Genomic DNA, 18,333 nt, shown 5'->3' on the forward strand with positions numbered 1-18,333 from the left:
ACGTGTCAATTTTTTTGTCAATCCACACCGGCTCCGCACAGCTGCGGTCCGGCAGCTCCGTCGCCGCCCACTTCCCAACGTGTCTCGCGGGACCGCGCGCGCGCGATCATGTGGCATTTCACAACGACAAACATACAGAAAGTCTGCTCAACAGAGAAGCAGAAAGATATGAGATTCCATGCAGCATCCTTTTTTTGGTTGTCCTTGTAAAGTATATTAATAACGAGAGTCGGGTCAGTGCGGGTCCACTCTTTATTTCTGTCTTCCGGGTCCGGCTGCCGCTCAGTACGGCAAGCGAGACGGGCACAACAAGCAATCGCGAACATCAAACTCACAATACATTACAGTCCTTATAAAAAGGATGTGCCGTGTCATATATTATTTTGTGGTTTTCCACCTCCAATATAAACCTCTCCTCGTCCATGTTCGCTGGTGTCTAAACCGTGAATGAGCACATGGCCCGGCGACGCCCACGTCACGTTTTGCTGAAAAACTTGCGAAATAGGAGCTGGCGAGTGTTTTATTCTGAAAGGTAACCGGAAATTTATTTTGAAACTGCCTCGGTCTTCCTGTCCCGCTCGATGTGTTTTGTGCTAGCTTGCCATTTGCCGGAGGCCTACCGCTGCGGCGTCCGGCAAAAATAGAAAATAGGCTATCCTTGCGGAAGGCTTGCGGCACGCCGCAGGCCTTCCGCAGTCGACACGCAACGCACCCGCAAGCGGTGTAAACTGCACCATTCGAATGAATGGAATCTAATTGCTTGCGTCGCCGGACCGCACCGCAACCGCACCGCAACCGCATCCAGTGAAAACCCGGGGTAAGTCGATGTCAAATAAGGAAACGCCATTTGAGATAAAAAAAAAAAAAAAAGAAAAGACCAAAATAAAAGAGTATTCGGTTGTTGATTTTTTTGGAACAGATTGATTGTCCACTTGTCTTTTCTGTTTGTGAAGTGTGTGTCATCACTGTGTTACATCCCCGCCCATCTGTGTAGCCTTTAAATCTACAGATGGGCTTCATTTGGACAACTTGGCAGTGTTCCACATCTACGCCAGATCTCTTTCTTTTCATCTGAAAACTAAATCCTTGCAGATACAAAACAAAAGTGACATCTTCAAGGTGTGTGTGTTTTTTTTTTTAACTTGTGTAAATTTAAATGCAACTTATTAGGATATGAAGAATTGCTGATGAAGATGTTTACGGTTCAGACTCAGAATCCACATGACGTTTTTTGTTTGTTTATTTTAATACGAACACCAGCATTTAAAGCTACAAACAATGTAACACAGTAAATCAAATGACGTGGAAAGGTTGGTGGGTGGATACGGACGACTTCAAATACGACTTTCCATCAGGCCGAGGTGGCAGGCTGGTGATAAGGATGGACAGCGGCTGTCGAAAAGTCCAGAGCGGCCCAGCCCGGTTCGCTCGAGTCTATTGGATGGAGCGGTTAGGCCTCTTCGGAGGGGGAGGGGGCATTAGCTCAGAGTCCGGGTCTGTTTGGTGTTTGCGGGTCTGGGCTTGGACTGCTTGAGGACAGCGGTCCACGTACTCCAGCAAGATTTTCTTGGTGACGGGTTCCTGGATGCTTTTGCAAACCGCTGGGAAAAGACAAGGGATGGGAGGGATAACGATGAAGGAGCGGCTAACAGGAAATTCTTGCTGCGTGGGACGTATTATGGACTCATTCTCCCGCGTCGATGTTTATTGTCTCAGAACACAATTCACTAGTCTTAAAAGATAAGTCAAAATGTTTGAAAATAGCTGGCAGTGAATGAGTTAAACTGGAGTGGCGACTACCAATGGGAGCAGGGATTACAATGACTGACAGATGAGTATTTGGCCCTCATCTAAAGCTCTTTTCTGGGATCGCATCCAGTTTTCTTGCCGTGTAACAAGAGGTTGACTTCTGGAAAATTGACTTATTTCACTCACGACAACAAAAACACACAAACATAACATAACATTTGCAGTGAAGTGGAACATAACCATTTGAAGGACATTCCTGCCATTCAGACTGCTTAAAATTAATGGTCCAATTACTGCTATATGGACAAAGGGCAACTTTGCGGAAGTGTTGTTTGTATTTGTTAATTTATAAAAGAATTAAATTAGGCAAACATTGTTACTTAAAAAAAAAAAGAAAAACAGCGTAGTTATTTGGTCTAATGTAAGTGTAAATAATGATTGATTCAAAATCAATAGTCAATTTTGTTTTCATTACAATAGACATGACTTAGTAGTTTCATTCATGACATCAGTGACCCCAATAAATTTATTTATTTATTTATTTATTTTATTTTTTCTTGTAGTAGCTAGCATAAGGTAGGATAATCATCTTGAGCTAACTAGTCTTCACCAACATTTTTGGTTATTTAGGAAGCAATTAATAACAATGTATGTTTTACAATGCGTAATATTCATAATTGATTTGCATCATAAAATTACTTTGATTATAAAAAAATAGTGTAACAGGCTAATTCTGAAAGTCAGATTTCTAATTGAGTTAAATATAGTCTTCTTCAAAAAGGGAATAGTGTTAGAGAATAAAATTTAAATTCATCATTAGTTCCGATTTACGACTATACAACTATATATAATTTATTTTTATTTTATTAATTTTTTCCTTTGTGGGCCTGTATTGTTGGGGTGGTTGATTGGGGATTTGTTTTGAAATCATGTAAAGCACGTAGAGGTTGTTTTTTTTTTGTTTTTTTTTTAATAAAAAGTGCTATATAAATAAAGCCTGATTGTTTGAATGATATAAGTTAAGGATGCAAATAAATTTAGGAGGATTAAACATGCCTGAAAGAGTCCAAAAACATCTTTAAAATGCATGAAAAAGAATTTCACTCTTAACAGCGGAACAGCTAACAAAGATGTCAAAAGTAGACACAGCTAAACAAACGCTCCACTATAATTGTCTGCCCAAGACAACATGAAGTGGGCAGAATTGCAGCCCTATCGGTCTCGTCTTGAGATAAAAGCTGCTTTTGCCTACGGGTCCTCACGTCAGCTCGCCAGGCAGGCAGCTTGAAGACATAAAGCTCAATAAGTCCTGCTTTCTTATCCTCTTCAATCAAGTCATTCTTTCTATTGCTCCAGCTTATTGTGTCAGTGGGTACTGGCATGTGTAAAAGGGTCTAGTCAGCACATGGTTGAACTACAAAAACGTGGGTGAGATAAAACTGTTTGTTTTGATACATATTGAGGACTACATCATGTCAACAGATCTTTAAAAATCCACCATGAATCCCGTAAAGAATGATTCTTATAAATAAACCAAAAGAAAAAAAAGATTCAGACTTACTTTCTTGGTTGGTTGTCGTTTTACTGAACAACTGTTCACTAAACACGCCTTCAAGGGGGAACAAAGACAACTCACCCATGGCTGTGTCGTAGGAGTTTGGGAAGCTCTTGTCTATCCGCTGCCTCATGAACACCCAGCTGTTGTTGGCGAAGGTGCACTCGATGATCTTGTTGTCGTACAGTTTGAGCTCTTTCGTGGCCTGAGCATACGACAGACGACACAGCTGATTTTTACTTTCACAGGTCAAGGAGGACAACGGCGGAATACTTTTGTTATGATTGCCCATTATACTCATTAGGGCACCATTGCATTGCGCAAGCGTGAGATTCATCTGGCTTTCGAGGACAAGGCCTCATCTGAATATAATAAATGTAATTCACTAACTGCAATGGCCGCAGTGTTAAAAACACATTAAATATCCATTAGCATTCAAGATTATATTTGGCGCAGGCAACCGCTGTTCAGCATTGAGAAACTGAGTGCAGCTCCAATTCCGAAAAGTACAGTACTTAAAAATTTCAGTTTGTAACTTTTAAATTTGCAAACCCAACTTGACTATTACAGCACAGACGACGTTTAATTATTAAGTAAGCATAGTTACAGTTGAGATTTCAAAAAAATATTTTAATTGTCAGCACTAATCAGAACTAAGGGTATCAAAATTAGTGAGTTAATTTTGAGTTAATTTAAAGTTCCTTTAACGCCAATTTATTTATTTATTTTTTAACGCGCAATTAATTGAAAAGTCACCAACGCAGCAGACAAGTCCACGTCAAAAGTTATCAGTAATAAATTTAATAATAATGCATATATTTGTGGAAACGGGTCAAGTTGTATTTTTCATTTTTAAAAATGTGCAGAATTTCACGGCACTTCATGTTAAAGTTTAAATAGCTCTTAATATGAAAAAAAATGTACTGAGCTTTCACCAAAGTCTTACAAATACAATTATGCCATCTAGTGGCAGAAAAATGACCGGCACAAATCAATATCACACTCGTTTTATTTATAGTACATCTGTTTAATTTTAACTACTTTTTATGAATATTATGAAATTATTGTATGAATTAATAAAAGATGCAGCCATATTTCTATTCATGAATTTCTTCCACTTTTATGTTAACAAGATTATGAAAACTTAGGATAAATAATTAGGATTACAAATTTTAATCGCCTGACACTCTAATAAGAAGCACACATTACATCATTTACATTACTGTTATCCATTACATTTTATGCAATCCTTTTCTTAACTGCGTTGCTTAATATCGCAATCTTGGAAGTTGAATAAGGAAACACCACACAAGAGGGATTGTCACATTCTCAACTATAATGACAGAGTTGGCCACCTCCATGAAGGCATCTGCCCACCTCCATGAAGGTCAAACACTCCGACGCATGAAAACAACATCCAGTCAGTTGCCTGGCTACACGAAGCATTTGTGTGAAGGCGAGATGGTATCTGCCTGACCAGCTGAGCAGAACTAAACTCAAAAGCAATGCCAGGGACATCTACCAGTACATTCATGAGACCAGAAAGGATGCAAGACAAAATTTCACATAGCCTTTTTTCCGCGCAACCTCGGGCGATAATCACAATGGCTTCCACGATTCGCTCACTCTGTGATCCATTTCATCCGTTTGAAAGAGACCCTGTCACTGTCAACGCTGCTGTCACGTCTTATCTCCCTTTGACAACATTATCTGTCTCGTGCTTCACCGTCCTGTTATGCTGCAGGTCAAAATGTCCCAATTCAAGTTAAAGAACAAATGTTAGCTTTTCGTTATCAAACTTGGCACCGAACAGACAATTAAAAAAAAGGTTCATTTCAACATATGTGAACACATATATATGAAAACAGTAATAAGAATGTGTCTCTGGATGCTCTTGGAACATTGAGCCTACACTGGGTCAAACTGACCCAACATTCACACCAAAAGAATGTAAGAAATGTTAAATTTCAACATATGCGCATGTGTGAAAACGGTTACAATGTTTATTGTGTTGTTTTTGGAATGTTAAAGATTCCGGGTCAAATTGACCCATTGTAAGAATGAAAAAAATAAATAAATCTCATCAACTTTAATTCTTTAAAATTGTTCACTTTGGCATTTTCAATTAAAAATTTTATCGGAATGCTTTTGAGACATTTAACAGACAATTAAAATGTTTCATTTTTGTTATATTTGCATTTGAAAAATGCTAAACATGAGCAATATTTCATTATCACAGCGCTATTAGAACATTACACATAGCCTGGGTAAAACTGACCCTGAAATATTGAAAGATGTCAGTTTATGATACCTTTTTCAATCTGCTGAAACAATCCAACAACAAATGAAGCTACTGCAATAGAGAGGCTGTCTTCCTTGCCATGTTGAGATTTTGCTCAGTTTTTACAAGACAATCTTTAAGGCTTAATCAAACGAAACAGACTTCTCAGTTGCGGCGCCATTTAATGCAGTGGGATAATACAACAAACAAACAACAGATGAGTTCTCTATGATGTGCCGCTCAGAGTTGTGATCTGGGCGACTGACTTGTTTCGTCATATTTGATATATCGGAAATATTTTTTGATGGCAGACTAACACTAAATGCGTACAATCACCTATTTGAAATACTGTGTAGGTGCACAAAAGGAATTCAACACCAACAAAGACCACGGAACAGCATGTTGTCCAAGTTGACAGTGAACAGTGACATTCAACAAAGGTCAAGCGTGGAACAACAGCCAAGAAAACAATGGCGTTTGGCAAGATCCTAGAATTCTACATGAGGGCTTCATCCTTCCTGGAGTGTGGGGCATCTGGGCTGACAGCGGGGGCGCCACAAATATCACACAGGAAGCACAAATGAGTGCGAGGGAGGAAGATGGAGAACAAGAGCCAAGTTCCATCAAGTGAAGTTCAGACATACAAATTAACAAGCATTAATAGTAGTGAGCTATAGCTTGTGTTATGTTGTCTTGAGTATTTTATGCGAGGACAAAATTATGTTCATGACAGAAAAAGCCACAATAGTCACTGAAATCCAGGAGGCTGGCTACAGTCCTTAAACTTCCGAATATGTGCCACCGTTGTCAGAGGAACATCAAGCTTTTCGGAGATGCTTGTCTATAATTTTCTATCTAATCTCCTGAGACAACGCAATCTTTTGCTTCCTGTCATCTATATTCAGTGTGGTACACACCATGTCCCCACAAAGCACACTGACTCTTTGCTACCCTTTTAAATAGGCAAACTGAGTGTTTATGAGTTTAAAGACACACCTGACTTAAACATGTCTCTGTGGTCATATTATATTCAATCTTTTACAGAGTAAAAAATGTTAATTCACAACAGAAGATATATCGAGGCACTTTACAAAATGAGCAGATCAAAAAACAAACTCCTCATACACTGTATATCTAAACCAATGGTGTCCAAACTACGGCCCGGGGGTGCATTTGCGGCCCGCCGTCCATTTTTCAATGGCCCACGAAATATGCTAAAAATGGCATTTGACTCAGTTCAAATAAAATAAATAAAACAAAAATGTTTGGAGATGGTCAAAGTAAGAAGGGAGGGTATCGAAAAACTGGTGCCATTAAAGGTTATTTTAGTTAACTAAAACTAATGAGAAAACTAAAACTAAAATTAGGCGGCACGGTAGGCGAGTGGTTAGCACGTCCGCTTCCCAGTTCTGAGGTCTCCGGTTCGAGTCCAGGCTCGGACCTTCCTGGGTGGAGTTTGCATGTTCTCCCCGTGCCCGCGTGGGTCTTCTCCGGGTACTCCGGTCTCCTCCCACATTCCAAAGACATGCATGGCAGGTTAATTGGGCGCTCCGAATTGTCCCTAGGTGTGCGTGTGAGTGTGGATGGTTGTTCGTCTCTGTGTGCCCTGCGATTGGTTGGCAACCAGTCCAGGGTGTCCCCCGCCTACTGCCCAGAGCCAGCTGAGATAGGCGCCAGCAGCCCCCGCGACCCTTGTGAGGAATAAGCGGTCAAGAAAATGGATGGATAAAACTAAAATAAAAAAAAACAATCTTGTTACTGAAATAAAATAAAAACGAAAATGCGTTTTAAAAAACAAAAACTAACTGAACCTACATTTTATGTTTACAAAACTAAAACTAACTATAATTATAGCAAACATGTCCTTCATTTTAGTCTTTGGTAATTAATTTAGTTCATGAGCCTTTGGGGGTGATTTTAAGTCGATTTATTTTGATATAAACCGGAATAATGACGTTTGAAAGTATGTCACACAGAATTGACGTCATCTAGCAGCAGCCAATAGAAAAGCACCTTCAGATGACATTGCGCTCATGGTGTTTTTTTTGTTTTTTTTTAAATATTGCGCACATGTAATACACATTAAAAAATAATAATAATAATACTAATACTGAAATTAACTAAATTAAAACTAAGCATTTTTTTAAGAACTAAACAAATAAAAACTAACACAACCACCCTGAAAATGAAAAAAAAACTAACTAAAATGAAAATTTCCAAAACTATAATAACCCTACTGCCATATTACAAATAAAATGGTTTATGTACTGTAGTATTTTTCTAAATATGCAAAAGCACAAATAAATTATTTGTACAATTTTTAGGACTAATCACAATTTCTCTTCAGAACATTATGTGGCCCTTGTGTCCTTCTGATTTTCTGTATGTGGCCCTCAAATGAAAAAGTTTGGACACCCCTGATCTAAACAAACTAAACCCCACATGAGCAAGTACTTGGAAAGTGCGGCAAGGAAAGACAACCCAGAATGAAGCAATCTCAAACAGAAGTCAGGTCCTGTGGGGCGACGACACTTTCCCAGTGCTCTGCACAGCGTTCTGGCAGACAAATGAAGGGCAGTACAGGCAGGCTGAATCTCTTCCCGCTGGTGTAGGTCGGCATGTTGGCTGCCACTTTTTCGACAACACCTGGTGCTTAATCTGTCCAAATCTGTCTGTTATGGCAGCGCATGTGTGCTAATAGCTATCGGAGAGCTTGGCAGGCGAATTGTTTTTGATCTACTGTTGCATTAGTGCAGACTACAAAAGCTTTGTGCTTCACACTGTACATTCAGCGTAGGTGGGGATTGGAGTCAGTGTGACCTGACTTGGGCCTTGACTTGAAACATTGTGACATGAAATACTTTATTTTTGATTATATATGAATATTAGGGGTGTCAGGCGATTCAAATTTTTAAATGTAGTTAATCGCATGACTTCACTAGTTAAAGATCCCCTGAAATGAACTTTACAGCAATTACACCAACCATCCTCTGAACGCCCTAATACTGTATCAAAAGAAATGTTCACGAAATTGTACCTTGTTGTAGAATTGCAGTCTCCATTAGGAAGGTCTACTGTTAGCCTAGCATCAAACGAGTGGATTTTGGTGGGCGTGGCCAAGACTTGCCAGACTTCCGTGTGTTTTTGACTACAAAATGAGTTGGGCGTGGCCAAGTCTTATCTTTTCCGTGTGCTCCTGTTTACAAACGGAGTCTTCACGTCTGCATCTGAAGGAATATTGGCGCATGCTTTAGTTTCAATAGTTGGTACCGATCCCGGGGTAAGTGAAAGATGTTCTGCTAATCCACGTTTGTATTGTCCCAAATTCCTGTCCCAAACTGTCAGGGCTGCTAACCCTCCTCACGATGCACATTTTTCGGGTACATCTACTGGGATTGACACCCCCGTACCGGTCGAACCATAAGTCCTACGGGGAAAATGAACACATCCACTGAACCGGCTCGACCTTGGCTTTCCAACGGCGTCAGTGGCCCTCCACGACCCTCCGGACCAGAGATACAGGGCCACGAAATCGGCCACCACACTCGCAGGAACTAACTAACACGTTTTGGGAGTTGCTTGGCCATATTTAATGCATAAATAAAGTCCAACCACAAGCCTTTCTGTGGCAGAAGAAAAATGTTTTTGTTATCCTCTGTATAATCTGGTTCAGAGCAGTTCCTATGGGGTTGTTTTGCTGCCATACTGCCCTGCTGCTGCTGCTGTTTGTTCGTGGGTTGGAAATCTCCGGCGGGGGCGAGGGGTTGAAAATTGTGAGGGTGGAGTTCGCGCTGAGCTAGTGACATGTAAAACCGAAAAAGGTGGGGCTAGTGACGTGTAAAACCGACCTGCTGAAACAGCCCATTTGAGAGTGCTGTTTGAGCTAATGCGATACAAACGGCCATAGGAAAGGGAAACATGGGTCGTTTATCTCACAGCTTTGGGGACTTAGTCAGGCTATGGTAAGGTATATTTATGATCAAAAACACACCAAAAGTGAACATTTTCATATGAGGGGACCTTTAACTCACGATTAAGCGCAAGTTATATCTGTTCTAAATGCACAATGAGATGTATAATAAAATATTTTATCCAAGACTTTGCAGCACAATCCTCAACATCCAGTCTATACCTATCCAGCATCATAGGTAAAAAAAAAATAAAATAATTCTGAGTAAATAACATGCTTGTTCACCTTCTGTGCAAGACCCTGACAGCCACATGGAATAACACCTGCCAGTCACGTTGCAAGCCTGTCTTGATCTGTCTGCCGCTCAATGTGGATGAACTCATTGGAGTGTCACTCACTCTCAGCGTTAAAAGAGCACAGAGTCCTGCGTGAATTATTAGCCACATATCCTGTCAGCAATGCTGATAAAAGCATAACGGCTTTAGTATGAAGGAACAATGATCTCAAACTCTTAAATGGGGAGATGGGATTAAGTGGTTGAGATGAGTTTATGCACCACTGGCACAGCCACTTATGTCTTACTGTTCACTGTCTTAATTGCAAAAAGAAGCAACAGCAAACGGATTAACAAGGTCTAATTAACGATGTTGGGCTGGCATTATGTTGCGCTACTAGAAAATCAAAAGAGGGATCATATTTCAGAGGGGAGTTTAGCACCAGGATTTATTTTTTACCAACTGTCACTACACATGGAAAATCAAAGCGAGGATTACAACAAGTATTGGCGCAAAACGTGTTTGACTTGTTATTGTTCGCATTCCATTTAATTGTCATGATCAATGTTTATGACAATTATTGACGGAGGAATTATGTGGGTCTATTGCTTCATAATGAGACATGCAGGGTTCATTTAGAACTTTCATTTGGGGAAACAAATATTCATTGCTTGATAAATAACACGACTGGGCTTGATTTACAATACTTTTGGGGTGTCAGGCTCATAGAACCATTTTTGGTGCCTTCTTTGCCCCTTAATTGGGTAGTGGGTGTCCACAGTGCAACGTTAAGTCTCAAGAAGTCTGGGATGAATAATTTATCAACTGTTTACTTCTGACAAGCAAAAATTCATGGTGTATTATTCTGACTGCAGATGTTGTTTTTTTAAATCTGGATTATGCCAAAATTACAAACAATTTGTACAAAAATTGGTCTGTATGTACCTAATTTTTTTTGGGTGATGCTCATTGTAAAGTGCGGATATATCAAATTATTATTTTAACTCAATCTTGACTGAGGTCTGCTCCTACTAAGAGCTATTTTAGTGCAGCTTCATTTCCATTCCTCTATTTCAAAAGATGCCTTTTCAGATAACTCAATCCAAGAAGCGATGCTATAAACGCGTTATCAAGTTTGGATGGACTTGGATGTGCCATAGACGCTAACACGAAGTCTGCAATTGCTTCATGAAATCATCAGATCTACATATTAGGGATGCTAGTCTACATTTGTGGTTACAAAATTAGTGTGCTTCGTGCTGCAAATGTGCAATATTTGCTTATTGAGGTGAACATTTCCGGAGTTTTGAAATATGCTGTTCACTTGGATACATTCACTCCATGCCTGCCTCTAAAATTAGTGTATTTGGGTGTTTTTGCCCAAAACTGACATATGAAATCTGTTCTCATTATAAATGTACTTATTACACATTTACTCAATTGCTTAATAATGAGGAAGTCGGCCTAAACGAGGCATTAATAAATTAGAATAATTGGTATTTTCGGCAGCCACATTGTCAGACTCGTTGCTTCACCAGAAGGAACCAGTTCAACAATGAGATGCTCTTATCCTCATTTGTGGTGACAAGGTCTGTCAGCCAACTCTCAAGTTATCAATGATTAATGAGCTACACGCATCGGTCACATATCAATGAAATTCAGCGAAAATGGGCAGTCAATGGGCTGTAGAAAATGACTCCATTTCATCTCAAGACTTGTAGTGGCTGTGTATGAGGAAATGGTGCAGAAGTGAAGTAGCGGAAAGGAGTATAAATAATTAGCAAGACTAATTATTTACACACACTTCCAGAGGCTTATTAGCATAAGGACAGCGGCAATATGTGTCAAAAGTAAGACTGAAATGGCAGTAAGTCAGTTCTAAAAGGATCATCATACACTATATTTGCTCCTTTTGTGGTCGGGGGCGTTTACTGAAATGTAGACCGGTCCAGGTGTCTCTGTGAGATAAAGCATTTATTACATTATTTAATGTGATTATGAATACTGGAATAGATGTTTCATATACATTAACTCGAGACTTATCTGTGGTCTGTTTAAAATGTAATTTTCTGTTAAGGGACCATAATCAGTATAATAAATGAGAACAAAAAATCAATACAATAGGATATTTTCAGCAGCAGCAGCCTGGGTGGGAAGAAACTGAGGGCACATTGCTTTATGAATATGGATGGACGTCACTAACACTGGGGTGTGAGCACAGAAGGCGACTGGGAAGCTAATCACTGTCTACATAATGTAAGATCCTCTTTATACTGTTTGAATGTCCATGTGTGAAAAGTCGTGCTTATAAACTGAGGCCTGAAAAAATGAGCCTATTTTAGAAAATAAGATAGTCAAAAGGAATCAGATGCTTCAATGTCCTTTGCTGGCATGCTACTTTATTGCCATAATTCATGCGACAATTTACTTGAAAACATCCTCGAACAACAAAAGCACGAAAATCAACAAAAAACTAAGGTGGCTTTTTCCCCCCCCCCTTTTCTGGGTAACACAGACTGCCAAGGGCTGATTTGTGGAAATCAGGCATATAATGACAGGAGCAGAAGAGTGGGGTAATCACTCGATGACAGATACATAGTTACCAAATGGGGTTTTATTCAAGATGACGGAATTTAATTCTAAGACTGGCTGTAATTCCACCCTAACAAGAGGTTAATGCTAGTTCAAATGTGGAAGAAATAAATGTGTGATTCTCGCTGTAGGTCAAAGGACAGATGCCGCAGAATGAACCCAAAATGTACTTGAGACAATGCCAACATTGTATCCAACTGAAAGCACGTCTAATAAATGCGCTTCGTTTGCATGAGTGTTCACATGTGAAGTTTTCCATCAGAAAAAAACCCGTTATATGAAGAGTAAAGTAGGGTAAAAACCGGGAAGGTGACATTTAGGATGATAGCCAATTTACACAATGAATAAGCTAATAAGATGCAATTAAACACATACAGTAGTAATCTAAAATTACATTACATTTCAAATTATATAGCTCAGTCTTCAGAAGATGACATCAAAAAGCAAAATTTAATTAATAGTGTAAAGGTATCCATTTGAATTCAGAGCATGTTATCATGTTAAGATTAAAATTCATCATAAAGAAATGCCACCAATGTCATTTATGACTTTAGGGAAATAAAGTATCCCACCAGGCTTCTGACAGGAATTTGATGACAAGCATATTTCTGAAAAAAAATAATAGCAAATGACTGCTTTAATAAGGAAATCGTACAGGCGGGAATTCATTAGTGGTCATGTTGAGCTAAACAAAATGGGATCCTATTATAATAAAAACAAATGGTGTATTAAAATACAACAAAAACAAACAAGTTAATTGAAAACGAGTACGGCAGGTGTCATATAAAGCGCAATTAAATGTCTGCTTCGTTCTGCTGCTAATGTGAAACAATACCCAAGTTACCGCTTTCACAAGTGATATGAAAGAAATTGGAACTTGCCTCGCAACGCGAGGATTATCAATCAGTTATGATGAAATGGCAACTATGGTAAATTGACTCTGCTTAGGTGTATGAAATCTATGACCTACATATCATAAAATTGTATCTTCCATAAGGGGGAAGTCAACCTAAGTTTTTTTTTTTTTTTTTAATTCCTTTTTTAAATAAATACGGAATTCTGGTTAATATTGCGTTTGTGGAATATGAGTTAAAATCCATCCACGGCCATTTTGCCACTTCGACTGAAGATGCATCATTGTTGCTCAGAACTCAGACAATGACCAATCACAACTCACCTGTTTTCTGAAGCTGAGCTGTGACTGGTTGCTACCAGAGACCTGAGCAAAAATGATGACATCTTCAGTCGACAGCAAGTGGCAAAATGGCCGTTCCCTGAGATGGATAAAAACGGCTGGATTTTGCTTCATAACTCATATTTCAAAAATGTAATACAGAATGTAATGTTTAGACTGGTGAGGTTACATATAACATTCTTGTCAAGAAATTTTCAAGATTGACTTCCACTTTAAAGGGGCTGTCTGCCGGATTCACTCAGGAAAATGCACTTTTTAAATACAGGATGTACACACTTTAACTTTCTCTCAGTCTACACATCTGTGTTTATGTTAATCTTTTGTGGTGATTTCGTCCTAAACCTCCCCAGCCTGTATTTTGCCATTTTGTGTTTGTTTTGTAAACAGCGGGACGTTTCTGTGGAAAGACAGTGTTTACACCCCTCCAGCCAATCGCAGAGCGGGGGGTGGCGTGTCGCAAACGGGGCCGGGCGAACGTGTTGGCTGTGTGACGTCACTCCCGCGGCAATTTGAAAGCACGCACGGATTTTTTTTTTCTTCCATTCACTCACTCACTCACTCACTCACGTGTGTGAATGAGTGAGTGAAGAAAAAATAAATAAATCCAAGCGCGCTTTCAAATTGCCGCGGGAGTGACGTCATGCAGCTGACACGTTCGCCCGGCCCCGTTTGCGACACGCCACCCCCCGCTCTGCGATTGGCTGGAGGGTTGTAAACACTGTCTTTTTCCACTGAAACGTCCCGCTGTTTACAAAACAAACACAAAATGGCAAAATACAGGCTGGGGGGGTGGGGGTTTAGGACGAAATCACCACCAAAGATTAACATAAACACAGATGTGTAGATTGAGAGAAAGTTAAAGTGTGTACATCCTGTATTTAAAAAGTGCATTTTCCTGAGTGAATCCGGCAGACTGCGCCTTTAAAATTGAATAAAATTAATGGCAATTTTATATTCCTCTCATTTCGCATTTTTACTTCCTGATTGTAAAATGGCCACAAGACCTTGAAATAAGCGTGGGTATCAGCCTGATACCTATACCTGGTATTGGTACTCACCCATCCCTATCACATGGTCATCATCAATGAATACTCTAAGTGTAATTCTGTGTAAACAAAATAATGCAAAAATGATAACTGGGAATCAAAATCATGGACACATTGAGGACTAGATTATATGTCATGCAAAGGCATGCCTGAACATGCACAGCCTGATCAACCTCTTTGAGTTGCGGATCCAGTGGTACCTGGACTTGCGAAATTTTCAAGCTACAACAACTGTTGCCTGGCTTTTTTTTTTTTTTTTTGCATGCTGCCTCTATTTTTCAGCAGTTACACATTAAACAGGCTCACAAGTTGTGGAATTCATTAAAAGCAAACCATTCTCTCACCTTCATCTTTGCAAATGGCATGTCGTAGTTGCCGACGTAAAGCAAGCCGACAGTCTGAGGCAGCAGCCTGCAAAGACAAAACGGGCTACAGTTACCACTGCGCGAAGGATGCAGCTCAAGAGTGTCTCGAGTGGTGCGAAGACATCATCACGCTGCTTCCATTTTGCGGCGGGTAACAGAATGGCAGGAATGTGATATTGCACCCCCGTGAGCCCTTCTGTCTCTGTGCGCAGCTTGAGGTGCGGAGAAAACGACATTATGTCCACAATCCAAGGCTGAGGCTGTGATAAATCGGAGGTAAATGTACAGAATAGAAAATAAGATTCCACAAATTATGTACAAAGTGAGACTGTGAGATTTGTTTTGTGTCTGCGCAGTATTTGTGTCTCATCCCCGAGATGAGGCCCAACAGATGTCTTAATCACACACTGCTCCAGTCCTCAGCACCCTCCCATGCTCCCCCCTCATGAGCCTGTTGTTATTTGCAGACACTCATTAGGATCGAAGATTCAAGAGCAGGCTGCGGTTTTATTTTAGTTAACTATCTGCGGAGCGGAAACAAAGGGGGCTATTGTTACTAACTGATAGCTCAAATTACAGCGCGGCGCTAGTGAATCTCATTCAGAGATTGAGAGGAAATAGGAGACTGTCATTCCACCCCCCTTCTGTGTAATAATAGCAAACATGGAGAAGGAGGAAGGACATTAAAAGAGCCAAATAGCCCTGCTGCAGTAATGGACTCGTGTATCTGTCCTTTCTCGTCATTGCAATATGACTGACTAACAAATCTGTCACAAAAAGAAAAAAACAACAACAACAACAAAACAAAGAATGGACATTTTTATTGCACCTCCACTAACACAACAGCATGACTTTGCCACAGAATTAGGGTGACGTAAATAATAATACTTTGCACATTGCAACCTTTAACTCATTCACTGCCTTTGACAAGTATACTTGTCAATTGTATTTTTTAGAGCGGTGCTAAATGGGGGCGAATCTGAGCATGCTCCACTGTAAATATCAAACTTGGAAACAACTTTACTGATGCCCAACCACCGGTAGATGACATCATAGCCCCATTTTATAGGAAATAAACACAGTTTCAGAGTCCATGGGAGAAATGGCTGTATTTTGGCAAACCTACATTTTTCTGCTGTCAATTATAAAAGAACGGGACGGGACAAAAAGTAGGGAGTCTATTCTGTTATTTGGTAGATTCGGTTTATATATAATTATTGAATGGAATATCACGTGAGTATTGGAAATGTAAAAAATTTCTATAATGACTGGCAGTGAAGGAGTTAAAAAACAGATTGGAATCGAATGTAAAGTTGTTGGCTGGTCTAAATGCCAAAAGAAGAACAACTTTATGGGCCTAAAGAAATGATCAGAAAAAGGAAAGGAGAAAAAAAGCAACTTAAAGCTTGAAGAAAAATACATTCTATGACAAATGTGCTCCCCTTATCTCAAGGGAACAGTAATGCTTTTTCTTATGCATTGCTTTGCAGCCCACCAGATTATGCTAATAAAATAACAAAATAAGAGCAATTGCTACAATGTGTATTCTGACCTGTAGTGGAAAAAATAATATGCATGTTAAGTAGGTTTTAAATGATCAGGATTTTTCAGGCGATAACCGATCAACGAGTTTGGAAAAAAACGATCAACAATTTAAAAAACTTCATTTGTGGGGCATAGGCACTGGCCCGGCTCACGAATAGCAAAAACCCACGTATAATTGACGTCAACTGAAATCCAGGGCGTATATAGACAAACAATTCACAATCACATTTCCCCTAGTTGAATGTCTGTACTTACCACTTGTCCATATTTTCTCCGCCAGTTCGGCATATTTTTTTTGGTATATATGTAAAACCTGCATTCTAATTATTCGCAAGGTTAAATGGAAGCTCTGGAAGCTCGTCCAAGGTTTATTTTCAAGCCTTTCTTTCAAAGATCCATTTTACAAACTTGCTCGTATTGCATTGGTTAGCTTCAATATTCAAGGTTCAGACATTCTCTCAGAGGTTAAATTGAAGCAAGAATGTTTTAAGATACATTTTCAAACCTTTCTGAGTACATCGCCCGACTATAAAATGCTTTCAAAATGAAAATTCTATAACATTCAAACCATTTAAATGACTGCAGTAATACAGTCTATTTGATAACATCTCCATCTAACAAGAGAGTTATTTAATCAAACAGATTTGTGTCGAAATGAATCATTTAAAGCACTTTGTTCAAGATAAAAACATCAGATTCATATTCAACCATTATTAGCAATTAAGCAGCTCTCAGAAACCCTGCGGATGAAGATGAGAGAAAAGGCAAGGCCAGCAGCCGTTTATGGAATTTAAAGCTCTTTAAACAGGCCTGGCTCAAGCTCGAGTAAATGATGAAAATACCCAATGAAAACTCAACTTTGATAAAGTTACGGCATATCAAGGGTAATGACAGACTGGTATGTTTTTTTTTCAAAGCAGATACCGATTATTAGTGGTCAAGCGACCGATAACCGATATTTCAAGCAGATATTCATTTGCAGTAAAAGAGAAAATATTAGCGTCAAAATTTTTAAAAATTACTTTTTAATTTTAAACACATAAATAATTGACAGCTTTGTTTGAAAATTCTAACAAATATTACAGGGAGCTTCCAGGGTCAAAAGCATGTGTGAAGCTGAATTAAAAACTAAGCAAGTAAATAGTTCCTTAAAGTTTTATACTGTAAATAAAGTTTTCCAAAATTTCAACATAATTTCTTAATTTATATATATATTTTTGTTTTATTTTTTTTAAATAAAAATTGTAGGGAGTTCCCAGTGTCAGCATATTTTTTTTTCTAAAGTGGAGATTTAAATAAAACCATAAATGAAAAGTTCCCTTTAGCTCACTGAGCACCAAATGCATGTGAATGTAAGCTAATTTTGGGTTTTCGTCAGGGTTGGTAAAAGGTTTCAAAAGACATTTGCAAAACTGTCTGTGAATATCTCACAAATCCTAATGAAAGCCCTAAATTGCACTTACCTTCGCAAGCATTTATCCTCTTTTAAAACACGTCTTAAAACACATCTGTATTCTTTGACTTATGGCGCACCATGAGACTTGTTCCTGGTGTTTTGTGGCGTGTATGAGTTTGATGTTTAGTCTATTTATTTATGCATTTATTTATCTCTTTATTCCCTCGCCTACTTCTTATTTATTCACTGATGTAAAATGTATTTACTTGTTAAAAAAAAACTTGTATTCGCACTTCAAAAATGTTTGCATTGTTCTTGTTTTGTTACCTTATTCTTTACTGCAAAACTGATATTTATGTTTATGTACAGCACTTTGAGTCTGAGTCTGAGTCGAGTCGGAGTCGGAGTCGGAGTCGGAGTCGGA

At 39.1% G+C, this 18,333-nt stretch overlaps 1 protein-coding gene across 2 annotated transcripts in view; it reads right to left on the reverse strand.

Annotated features, from left to right (window-relative positions):
- Window positions 1–1,222: 1,222 nt before the first annotated feature.
- rngtt (RNA guanylyltransferase and 5'-phosphatase) overlaps window positions 1,223–18,333 on the reverse strand; it is a 97,126-nt gene continuing 80,015 nt past the window's right edge. For both annotated transcript variants that reach the window (XM_077510147.1, XM_077510146.1), the window contains 3 exons: window positions 14,948–15,014; window positions 3,386–3,509; window positions 1,223–1,601 (listed from right to left, as the gene is read on the reverse strand). In XM_077510147.1, coding sequence (XP_077366273.1) covers window positions 1,435–1,601; window positions 3,386–3,509; window positions 14,948–15,014 — 358 coding nt within the window. In that variant the 3' untranslated portion in view covers window positions 1,223–1,434. The remainder of the gene's footprint in view (window positions 1,602–3,385; window positions 3,510–14,947; window positions 15,015–18,333) is intronic.

The sequence above is a fragment of the Festucalex cinctus genome, chromosome 21, assembly GCF_051991245.1.
Source record: "Festucalex cinctus isolate MCC-2025b chromosome 21, RoL_Fcin_1.0, whole genome shotgun sequence".
NCBI lineage: Eukaryota > Metazoa > Chordata > Actinopteri > Syngnathiformes > Syngnathidae > Festucalex > Festucalex cinctus.